This window comes from Vulpes vulpes, chromosome 1, assembly GCF_048418805.1.
Source record: "Vulpes vulpes isolate BD-2025 chromosome 1, VulVul3, whole genome shotgun sequence".
NCBI lineage: Eukaryota > Metazoa > Chordata > Mammalia > Carnivora > Canidae > Vulpes > Vulpes vulpes.
The window spans coordinates 123,327,184-123,339,764 of NC_132780.1; the positions used below are offsets into that span (position 1 = coordinate 123,327,184).

The 12,581-nt window shown below is 35.7% G+C and overlaps 1 protein-coding gene across 1 annotated transcript in view; it reads left to right on the forward strand.

Moving 5' to 3' along the window:
* Nucleotides 1–12,581, forward strand: part of SLC49A4 (solute carrier family 49 member 4) — an 86,171-nt gene that overhangs the window by 33,304 nt on the left and 40,286 nt on the right. The window contains exons 4-5 of the mRNA XM_025990581.2: nucleotides 2,210–2,339; nucleotides 10,485–10,593. Of these exons, the coding sequence (XP_025846366.2) occupies nucleotides 2,210–2,339; nucleotides 10,485–10,593 (239 nt within the window). The remainder of the gene's footprint in view (nucleotides 1–2,209; nucleotides 2,340–10,484; nucleotides 10,594–12,581) is intronic.

A 12,581-nucleotide genomic window follows, 5' to 3' on the forward strand; every position in this document is an offset into this window, starting at 1 on the left:
TGATCCCAGGATTGTGAGATTGAGCCTCACATTGGACTCTGTGCCCAGAGCAGTCTACTGGAGATTCTCCCTTTTTGTCTACCTCTTCCCCTCCCACCACCCACGCTCATATACTCTCTCTCCCTCTCTCTCAAATAAATCTTTAAAAAATAAAAATATTTTTTAAAAATGGGAAATAAAGGTTGGTGAACAAGTGGAGGATTTGGAATCCTCATATATTGCTAGTAGGAAAATAAAATGGCACAACCACTATGGTTCTTCAAAGTATTAAATGTAGTGCTCACTTCAACAGCACATATATCAAAGTGTTAAACATATTATTATCGTATGACCCAGCAATTGCATTACTGAGTATATGCCCAAGTGAAGTGAAAACAACATTCATACAAAAATGTATATGCATATCCATAGTAGCGTCATCCATAATAGCCAAAAAGTGGAAGCAGTCCAAATATCTATCAACTAAGTGGATAAAAAAATGTGCTTTATCCATTCAGTGGACTATCATTTGGCAGTAGAAAAGAATAAAAGTACTGATGCATGCTCCAACATAGTTGAACCTTGAAAACCTTATGCTAAATGACAGATGCAGGTCACAAAGACTACATATGATTCCATTTATATGAGATGTCCATTATACTCAAATCCAAAGAATGAAGATTAGGGAGTGGTTGCCTGAGGCTGGGAGATTTGGGGGTGGGAAATGGGTAATGGGTACAGAGTTTTTTGGGGGGATGATGAAAAAGTCCTAATATTGATTGTGGTAATGGTTGCACAATTCTGTGAATAAGAAATCATTCTGTGATTCATTAATTCATCCACTAAAATCATTGTGCATTCTAAATGTGTGAATTGTATATTGTGCAAATTATATCTCTGAAGCTATTTACAAGAATGCCAATAGAGAGAATATGAACAAGGCAATCCCAGAAGAAGAAATACAAATAGCCAATAGGTATATGGTAGATACTCATTCCTAGTTTTTAATTAGAAGATATATAAATTAAAACAGTTCATTAACTTTTTATTGCTCCTCAGACTGACAAAGAACAAAGACATTATCTATATTTAAATGTCTTATACGAAAATTGTACCTTTTGCTAAGAATATGGCCCTTGAATTATAATTAAAATTATCCAATTGAATGGACTCTGGGAATCACTTAGTCCAGTCCCTTTATTGACCACAAAGAATAAAGGATTCATTCAAATTACTAGTTAATTAGTGGCATAGGCAGGTCTCTACTCCAAGTTTCCTAACTTTTCTGTTGGGAGTCATGCTTTTCTACTAAATTGGACACAACAGAAGTTGGAACTTACAAGTGCCAGAACTCTGGAGGGAATGATCAGGACTCCTAGGATCTTTTTCTTATTAATGGTACCAATTAAGCTTGTTTGGATGTTCATTTTACTTCAAGTAGTAATATTCTACATTAGCTAGTCTTCCTATTCATTCAATTTTGCTTTCTGTTTCTTGGTTTCTTATTTTTGGATGCTTTCCTGTTTTGTTCAAATTCCCCATACAGCCTATAAATTGAGTGTGTCCCACACTGTACTTGGAATATCCAATCTTTGATCAAATAAGACTTTTCCTATCCTGTTCCTTTTTTTTTTTTTTAATGTCAATTTTATTTATTTTTTTATTTATTTATGATAGTCACACACAGAGAGAGAGAGAGAGGCAGAGACACAGGCAGAGGGAGAAGCAGGCTCCATGCACCGGGAGCCCGACGTGGGATTCGATCCAGGGTCTCCCGGATCGCGCCCTGGGCCAAAGGCAGGCGCCAAACCGCTGCGCCACCCAGGGATCCCCGTATCCTGTTCCTAAAGTTTCTGTACTATATCCTTTTTTTCTGAGTACCATACCTATTAGACAGTCACCTTATTTCTGGTTCAAAATCTTATAGTACACTGTTGTTGGTTTTCAATGTTTTCTCCATAGACTAGCATTTGTTTATTGCCTCAATTTTTTCATCTATATAGTGTATCATAGTATGACTTCCTACCTATGACCTGCTGAAATTTATCTTTACATATCTTTCCTTTTTCACAAGACTGAACTAATTTTGCAAGGTACTATATTTTGCTTATCTTTTTATGAGTAGAGCTTAGTTAATTAACGATTTGTTTGATAAATACTTGAAACACCGAACTTTCTATGTTGTCTGGTTAACATTTTATTTTATTTTTTTTTCCTCTCCTGCCCGCAGAATTTGGAGTTGTCTGCTTACTATTTTCTGCAACACTAGCTTATTTTCCACCCCGGCCTCCACTCCCTCCCAGTGTTGCTGCAGCTAGCCAGCGATTGAGTTATCGGCGGAGCTTTTGTAGGCTATTAAGGTAAATATACTTTGAATCACTGAGTGGTTTGGGTTTTTCTTCTTAATTTCAAAATGTTAGAATTTAATTCTTATCCAAATTACAAGATAGAAGGTAGAATAACATTCTCAGATACCAGACAAAGTTAGGTACTCAATTCTGCTATCCTGATAATGGGAACATATTACTATGACAAACTAAGAAGTAACATGAAACAAAAAGAAGGAACCGATGCATGCCAAAATTAGAAACAGTATGACTTAGAAGAAATACAGTAAGCAGAAATGTTGATTCGTTTCTAAATTTCTTCCTCCTCTTTTGCACAAAGAATCTCTGTAACATTCGATCTTCCTTTGAACAGTGAAAGGTTTTGACTAGCACCTCGCAATAATTTCACATTTATTTAAAGCTAATTTAGGATGGGAATTTTTCACCAACCCATTAATTAGGTTGTGAATAATTGACAAAATATGATTAAATAGTTTAGAAGGGTTTCCTATCAGAAATCTATTTTTAAGATTTATTTATTTGAGAGAGAGAAAGAAAGAGAGCATGTGTGCACAGTGGAGAGGGGTGGAGGGAGAGAGAGAAGCTCAAGGAGACTCCTCACAGAGTGCAGAGCCCATTGTGGGGCTAAATCTCAAGACCCATGAGATCATTACCTGAGCCAAAACCAAGAGTCAGATGCTTAACTGACTGTGCCACTGAGGTACCCCTATCAAATCTACTGTGGCACCTGAGTGGCTAGTCAAGGTCTGCTTTTAGCTCAGGTCATGATCCCAGAGTTCTAGAATCCAGTCTCTCCCTCTTCCTCTGCCTCTCTTATTCTCTCTCTCTCTTCTCTCAAATTAAAAAAAAGAAAGAAAGAAAGAAATCTAATTTTAAAAATCTCCAAAACAAAAAACCTCTATAATTTTTGTTTTTTCTGCATACCACCAATGCTATTATTACTTAAAATTTTAAAAACAAAACTTGTATTTGAATAATTTTATAAGGAAACATCACATAACAGTACCTGTGGAATCATGGGTTTTATGTGTTTATTATATTTTCCAAATATTTAAATTTTTTATTCATTATGCATATCTTAATTCGCATTAAAATAAACAAGTATTAGTCAATATAGAATGAATAAAATATATGAGGTTTATTTACATACCACCTAAAATCAGTCTTCTCATACCTCTAGCGACATCATACTTTGAAAAACTTAATATTTTGTTTTATTGATACAACTTAAGTATAATTAAATTAAACTCTACCCTTGAAGGTTCAAATGCTCAGCATTAAATTTGACTCTGAATATATAGACTGTCACTGGTGATTATAATTTGCAGTTGGGCCACTGGAACTTATCTTTTGAATTTTTTTTCTCTGTTGTGATAAGTTTTTATTGATTCATCAGCAACTAATTGGTTCTTTCTCTTCTTTTTTCCCCCTTCCTACCAATGGTAATGTCCGTGTGGCCAAGAACTATGTCTTTACAGCCTCCTTAGTAATATTGTCCAATAGCAATATAATATGAACCACATATGTAATTTAAAATTTTCTAGTAGCCTCATTTAAAAAAAAGTAAAAGAAACAGGTAAAATTTATTTTATTTTATTTCACCTTTTTAAGGACTTTATTTATTCATTTGAGACAGAGAGATGCAGAGAGAGAGAGAGGGAGAGAGGGAAAGAGCATGAGTAGGGGGAGAGGCAGAGGGAGAGGGGGAGGCAGGCTCCCTGCTTAGCCAGAGGCCTGACATGGGGGTCAGTCCCAGGACCTGGAGATCATGACCTGAGCCAAAGGCAGACACAACAACTGAGCCACCCAGGTGCCCCTAAAACTAATATTAATAGTATGTTTTATTTAACCCAATATATTGGAAGTATTATTTTAGTATGTAATAAATACTCAAAATTGAGATATTTTATTTTATATTGAGATATTATATTTTATATTGAGATATTATAGTATCTCAATATAAATGAATATAGTAGTATTACATAGTATCTCATTTAGTATGTAATAAATACTCAAAATTGAGATATTATATTTTATTTATTTTATTCATACCAAATTTTTGAAATCCAGTTGTGTACTTTACAGTTAAAGCACATCTTAATTTAGATGCTATATTTTCACTAGAAATACTTAGTCTGCATTTATTTGTTTTTTTTTAAGATTTATTTATTTATTTATTCATGAGACAGAGAGAGAGGGAGAGAGGCATAGGTAGAGGGAGAAGCAGGCTCCCCACAGGGAGCCTGATGTGAGACTGGATCTGGACCACAGGATCATGCCCTGAGCCGAAGGCAGACGCTCAACCACTGAGCCTCTCAGGCACTCCTTAGTCTGCATTTAAATACTAAATTTACAATTGGGGCAGCCCAGGTGGCCCGTGGTTTAGTGCCACCTTCGGCCCAGGGCCTGATCCTGGAGACCCAGGATCGAGTCCCACGTCGGGCTCCCTGCACGGAGCCTGCTTCTCCCTCTGCCTGTGTCTCTGCCTCTCTCTCTCTCTCTCTCTGTCTGTGTTTCACAAATAAATAAAATCTTTTTTAAAATAAGTAAATATTAAATTTACAATTGAAAAAGTTTTAATTGAGCAATCTCCCTCATTACACTATTTATCCTAAAGTTCAAAATAACTACTTGTGGGGCACTGAGTGGCTCAGTTGGTTAAGCATCCAACTCTTGATCTCAGCTCAGGTCTTTTTTTTTTTTTTAAGATTTATTTATTTATTCCAGCAGCCCGGGTGGCTCAGTGGTTTAGCGCCGCCTGTGGCCCAGGGCGTGATCCTGGAGACCCAGGATCGGGATCGAGTCCCACACTGGGCTCTCTGCATGGTGCTTGCTTCTCCCTCCGCCTGTGTCTCTGCCCCTCTCTCTCTCTCTCTCTCTGAATAAGTAAAAAAAAAAATTAAAGAAAAAAGATTTATTCATGAGACACACACACACCCAGAGAGAGAGAGAGAGAGAGAGAGAGAGAGAGAGAAGCAGAGACACAGGTAGAGGGAGAAGCAGGCTCCATGCAGGGAGCCCAGTGCAGGACTCAATCACAGATCTCCAGGATCACACCCTGGACCGAAGGCAGGCACTAAACCGCTGAGACACCTGAGGAATCCCCTCAGCTCAGGTCTTAACCTCAGGATTATAAGTTCAAGCCCCACATTGGGCTCCATGCTGGGTGTGGAGCCTATGTTAAAAAAAAAAAAAAACTAGCAGTATTTCAAATTTTGGATCAATACATCTTTGATATTATTTGAAAAGTCATATTCTTCAGGCAATTGTCTGGGCCTTAATGGAAGATCTTTAACTTCTGTAGAATAGATTTTTAAATTTTTTTCATCATTTTTAACAAAATTCCCATAGCTGAAATAACAATTTCTTTTATCATCTCTTCATCTAGAAGTGGTTTCCTTGGGTCGCTTGGGTGGCTCAGTTAGTTATGCATATGCCTTTGGCTAAGGTCATAATCTCAGGGTCCTGGGAGTGAGCCCTGCCTTGTGTTGGGCTCCCTGCTCAGTGGGGAGTCTGTCCCTCTCCCCCTGCCCCTACCCTTGCCCTTGCTCATGCTGCTCACTCTCTCTCAAATAAATAAAATCTTTAAAAAAAATTTTTTTAAATAAAAAAGGTTTTATTTTTGTATGGGAATCCCAGCCATTTTATGGCTGACCAAAGTGGTAACTCATATCTGTGAAAAAAAAATTTTTTTTAATGTTTGTTGGACATTTAATTCTGATTTTGGGCAACTAATTTTTTTAAATTTCTTTTTGACTGATGAGAAGAAACTTCCTATAAAATTTACTGTGTATTTGTTGAATATGTCCCTTAATATTATCCACTTAATTGTCTTAAAATTTTTTTTTACACAGCATTCATTTTGCTGTGCTGCAACAAATCACAGTTGCCATTCATCGTGAAATTTGCAACATATTTTCTTCTCTTTTACTCTTTCTTCATAAAATATTCAAATAAGCAAATTACAGAGTTATCTGTATGGAAAAAAATGAGAACTGAGTCAGTTCATTGACACCAAGATCAGTGACAGATTTATAATACTAGAAACAACACATGCTACACCCAGCATGCTGTATAGTATCTTACCCGACGCAGCAGTTAAAGTGAAATGTGCTCCTACCAAAAAAGTTATTTGTAGTTAATGAGAAAGCACTTTTTCATTGTTTCTGTTGTTAAATTTGGTTCAATCACAATGAAATGAAATGAAAAACTCAGTTCTTCAGTTGCATTAACCACATTTCAAATGTTCAGAGCTTCGTCTTGCTGGCGGCTACCAACTTAGCATAGCTATATAAACACTGTTTTTCAAACTTTGGTTCAACCAACTAATTTAGTAGGTAGAGCACCTTGGAAAAAAAATAGAATGAAATAAGCTAGAACGGAAATATTATTGTATCATATGTAGTAAGGATACATATTTTTTTTGTGAGACTTTTCCTTCAGAATATACGGATGTATATGTGGGTAGATCACAAAGTAAAAATATACTTCCTACTTTTGGAGTATAGCAAAAAGTTTAAAAATCACATCTCTAAAAAAAAAATCACATCTCTGCAGCATGTAGAATATTGTCTTCCACATAATAGGCAAATAAAAATATTAGTTAAATCGGATGGTGACCAGTGGTGCATATTTGTAAGATGACGGTTTAAAATGATAGTTTTTTTTTTTTAATGCTATTTAAGTTTTTCTTTGCGCAGTGCCAGTTTAGATAGCAATCAAGAAAGCAGGAGAGTGTTAGGTTAGGTCCTATTATGCCAGGCTAATAATTTGGACTAGTCTGGAAAATGAGGGATCACTGAAGGATTTTAAGCTAAGGAGTTGTATAAACAATTGTTCTGACAAGGAAAAACAACCTAAAATTATCATTCTGACTACGATAGATACCCTGTGTTTTCTTCTAATTACCCTACAGTCAAGATCTTTATTCTCTGTTAAAACCATAAAGTGTAAGATCTTTCCTCTCTGTAAAAAACCTTTTTCATTGATGCCTGACATTTCTTCATTTCTTCCATTATTTGTTAAGTCTGCAGCATTACCTCTAGGAGAGGACTCTCTAGGGCAAGTTCTTTGGACCTGCCATGCCCCAGTCCCCTAGCCTATCAATGTAATTTTCTCTGGCCCTTCAAAGGACATCCAGAGTCATTACTTGTGGATTATCAGAGTAACTGCTTCTCTAGATTCTAATCCCATTGTCTGGGAAAAAATAAAAAATCATTGATTATGCTCCAGTGTTTTCACCACCATCATTTATCTCTATAAAATAAATAAGTAAATCTTTAAAAATAATAATAATAAATATCATCCATTTTGTCCATGGATTCTTTGATTATTAAATTTCTGGCTTTATCTTTTATATTTAGGAATTCAGCCCACCTACAATCTACCATAGTATGTGATGTTAACTAGTGATGCAGGAGTTTTGTGGGTTTTTCCCCATAAAGAAACTAGCACTATTTACTGAACAATTATTAGCAGTTTGCTAGCCCTCTATATTCTCCTCCATTGTGCTTTATTCTTGAGCAATTCACATATAATTTTTTATTACAGCCATGAAGTTTGTCTTGATATGTGATAGCATAAGGTCCTCCTTTTTCATATTTTTTAAAGATAAGTTTCAAAGCTTTCGAAGCACTTTTATTCTTCCAAATAAACTTTAGATCATATTTCTTAAGTTTCTTAAAAATTCAACTGGGACATTAATGGTTATATTGAATTTATAGATTAATTTGGGGTGAATTGACAATACAGACTTTTTCTCCATCTATTTAGATAATATTCTGTGCCCTTAATTAGATTAAAGGTTACTTTTTCTTTCCACCCCTAGAGATCTTGGGCTTTCCTAGCTATTGTTAATGGTATGTAATTTCTATTACATTTTTTAAATTAAACTTATTTGTGAGATAATTTAGATTCACATGAATCAATAAAAATGCGATTGTAGGAAATAATACAGAGGGCTCTGTAACCAGTTTCCTCCAGTGATAACATCTTACAAAACTGTTGTATAATACCACAACCAGAAAATTAACATTGATAGTCAATATGCAAAATATTTCTATCATCTCAGGGGTCCCTTTTTTTGTCCTTTTGTAGCCACATCTCCCCCGCCCCAGTTCATTAACCCCTGGCAAAAACTGATCTGTTCTCCATTACTATAATGTCACTTCAAGAATGTTATATAAATGGAATCATATAGCACATACATTTGGGGATTGACTTTGAGAGAGAGAGAGGCAAACCAGAAAACAGACTTTTAGCTATAGAGAACAAACAGGCTTGCTGGAGAGGAGGTAGGCAGGGGATGGGTTAAATGGGTGGTGGGTTTTAAGGAGGGCACTTTAGCAATGAACACTGGGTGTCGTGTATAAGTAATGAATCACTAAATTCTACACCTGAACTCAATATTATGATTTATGTTAACCAGAATTTAAATTAAAATTTGAAAAAAAAAATAATTCTCTGAAGAGTCAACCAGGTTGTTTTGTGTATCAGTAGTTACTCCTTTCTACTGCTGAAAAGTATTACATGGTGTGGATGTACAGTTTGTTTAACTATTCACCTGCTAAGGGACATCTGTGTTGATTCTAGGGCGGGGGTTGGCTATTACAAATAACATTTGTATGCAGGTTTTTGTGGGAACATAAATTTTCATTTCTCTGGGATAAATGCCCAGGAGTGCAATTGCTGGATTATATGGTTGTTGCATATTTAGTTTAAAAAAAAAAATAAAACTGCCAGGCTATTTTCCAGAGTGGCTGTACCATTTTTCATTACCACAAGCAATATATGAATCATCTAGTTTCTGTGCATCTAAACCAGACTTTGGTGTTATCACTATGTTTTTGTTTTAGCTATTTTGATAGGTATGTAGAAGTACAATCTCCGTAGAGGGCAATTGGCATTATCTATTGAAATTACAAATACACATACTCTTTTGACATGGCAGTTGCACTTCTAGAATTCAATTCTCCAAATGTACGAGTCCACATGTGATATGACTGTAAAAGCAAAGGTATTATATTCATATACACACACATATATATAATTTTATAATACCTTTATTATATGTAATAAAAGATACATATTTCTCAGTGAGGACTGGTTAAATAAATTATGATATAGCAACATAATGGAGTTCTTTCTATGCAGCTCTAAGAAAGAATGAGGAAACTCCTTATTGACTACGGAAGAGTTCTAAGACTTACTAAGTTTTAAAAAACTAAAATTCAGCCAGTGGTTGTAATATGCCACCACTTATATAAAAAGATTGGGAGAAGAATATATATATAGACACACACAGAGTTGAGAACATATGCATTGATACACACGTATATATAACAACATAGTATATGTAATAAGAATATATATAAATTAACGTACTAATATGTAATATGTATGTGTGTGTGTACACACACGCTTGTATATATACATAGGCTTGCATATTTTGCAATGTTTCTGGGAAGTTGCCCAAGAAAGTGGTAATATTGGTAATTGTGGGAAGAGGGGAATGAGATAAGAGAGACATGTTTTCCCCATATTTTTATACTTTTTGGTTTTGAGCCATTTCCATTGTATTGCCTTTTCAAGTCTTTGACTAATACAAACTTTGACGTATATTTTAAAGATTTTATTTATTTATGAGAGACAGAGAGGCAGAGACGCAGGCAGAGGGAGAAGCAGGCTCAATGCAGGGAGCCTGATGGACTCGATCCCAGGTCTCCAGGATCACACCCTGGGCTGCCCTGATACAAACTTTAATAGCATTAAAACAAAAGTTAAAACTGCCCTCTGAAAATAATAAAATTAGCAAATTTTGTATTTCTTTTTATTCTTTGATTTTTTCTTCTACCTCATTCATAAGGAGAAATAGTAATTTATCCTTTCAAATAAGAGCTTTTTTTCAACTGAACCTACCTATTCATTCTATGAAATAATGTTGGTAATTCATCTATATAATAAACATTGACAATTTTAAGCAATGTGAACAAAAAAGATTTTATAAAAACAAAAAATGTAAAGAACTTTGAATTTTTAACAGACAAGTATTTTCTTTTTCTGATTCTGCTCTTCTGATTTCCAAATGATTTACATTTTTCATGAGTAAGAATTTAAATTCAAGATTTTGAATCTGTAATAATATTTTCTCTTTTACAGCAATATGAGATTTTTGATGATTGCTTTAGCATATGCCATACCACTTGGTGTATTTGCTGGCTGGTCTGGAGTTCTGGACTTAATTTTAACACCAGTGCACGTCAGCCAAGTAAGCATTTTATTTCTTTATATGTTGTAGGTATTTTTAGTTCATTTCAGTAATAAATACTGTCTGTATGTTCTTGGTTTAAACTTCAAGACCTGGGTAAAACATTATCCAATTCCATTGCTGCAAAAGCAAGAGTCTCATGAAGTAGTTAAAAATAATGTTGATTTTCTTCCTAGATTTTGTTACAGCCATGATTTTACATTTATTTGGCTTCTATTAATGATGCTAGTAAACAGAAAAATCTTCATTTTGTTGACTCCATCCTAATCTTGCTTCATACTTCCTAAAGAAGATTAAGATCCCATCATCAAATTATGGCTATTTTGATAGCTCATCTCTCACTTTCCCTCTAGGCTCAGACTAAGGGTATCTCATTTCTTTAAAAATGACCATTTCACCTATATGCTTTAGGCCATGTATTCCTTCTCCTCACTTCAGATAGCTTGGTAGGATGAAGTACAGGAATTTGGAGGGACAAATGGAAGAAGTTCAGCACATTGGTATGATGGTCCGTTGTATGAATGAGCAACAATTTGCCCATTCTACTTTTGATGAACATTCGGATTGTTTCCGGTGTTTGACTGTCACAAACAATACTGCAGGAATGTTCTCCTACATTCTTCCTGCACCTCTCTACACATTTCTGTTGGATACATAGCTAGGAATAGAAGTACTTATAGTATAGGCCTAGTCTGATAGATGATGCCAGACTTTCCCAAAGCAGTTGCATCGGTTTATCGTCCTACCAGCAGGACATGAAATTTCTCATTGTTCACATCTTTACTAATACTTGGCAATGTTAGTCTTTTTAAAGTTGGAAATGCTACTAACTGTGCATGCATTTAACATGTTAAATGCCATTATAGTGATATCTTTTTAAGTGTTTGTTGGACAAAAAAGTATCCTTTTTTTGTGAAACACCTGTTCAAGCCTCTTGCCCACTATTGGGATGCCTTTTTCTTACTGATTGTAAAGAAGAGAGTGTGCAGAAGGAGACTCCGCAGAAGACTGTGTGGGGTCCTCAGCAAGTCTTGGCTGGGAAATGGACTGCACGTGTAAAGGGCAAAGCCACCAGAGGCTTAACAGAAAGACTGCTAGGAGGTTGAAAGCAGAATGAATACAGTAGAGGGGAAGCAGAGCTGGACTCAGAATTTCTGGCTCAGCCAGAATGGTAAGACCTCATTAACACCTTGTTAATACCTTGGGCTTCTGCTGAGACACAAGAATCTAGCCCAGAATTTAATATCAGGGACCATGCTCTTGGTAAAATAAGACCTATTCTACTTAGACCTACCATACACAAGCCCTGACAAAAATCTGCAGAGGAGACAATTTGGAGATTGAGTCCTACCAAGTGAGGGAGGGCTTGGGAAACACTTTGATTTCTACTTATCTACCTTAATAAAACACAAAATTGGGCAGCCCTGTGGCACAGGTTTAGCGCCGCCTGCAGCCCGGGGTGTGATCCTGGAGACCCAGGATCGAGTCCCACATCGGGCTCCCTGCATGGAGCCTGCTTCTCCCTCTGCCTGTGTCTCTGCCTCTCTCTCGCTCTCTCTGAATGAATAAATAAATAAATCTTTAAAAAAAATAAATAAAACACAAAATTAAGCCTATGCAAGTTCAAGGTGATCAGTTATTAACTGAACTGCCTACTAACACAAAAATCAACCATTTTAGAGAAGGATAAAAGGATCCAGAATCTTTATATTGTGTCACCCACAGCATGTACTGTATTATTAAAAAAAATTAGACAAACAGGAAGATATGACCTGTATTTGCAAAAAGGAAGTACTGAATAGAAACCAGTTCGGAGAGAGTCTACATCTTGGATGTAGCAAAGACCATAATGCAAAAGAGAGAGAGAGAGAGAGAAATCTTTGCTTGCTCCAAGTTTATTAATATATTCCCTTATACTATAGAACTACATTGTCTGGTTCAGTAGCTACCAGCCACTCGTGGCTATTTAATTTGAAATTTAGATTAGT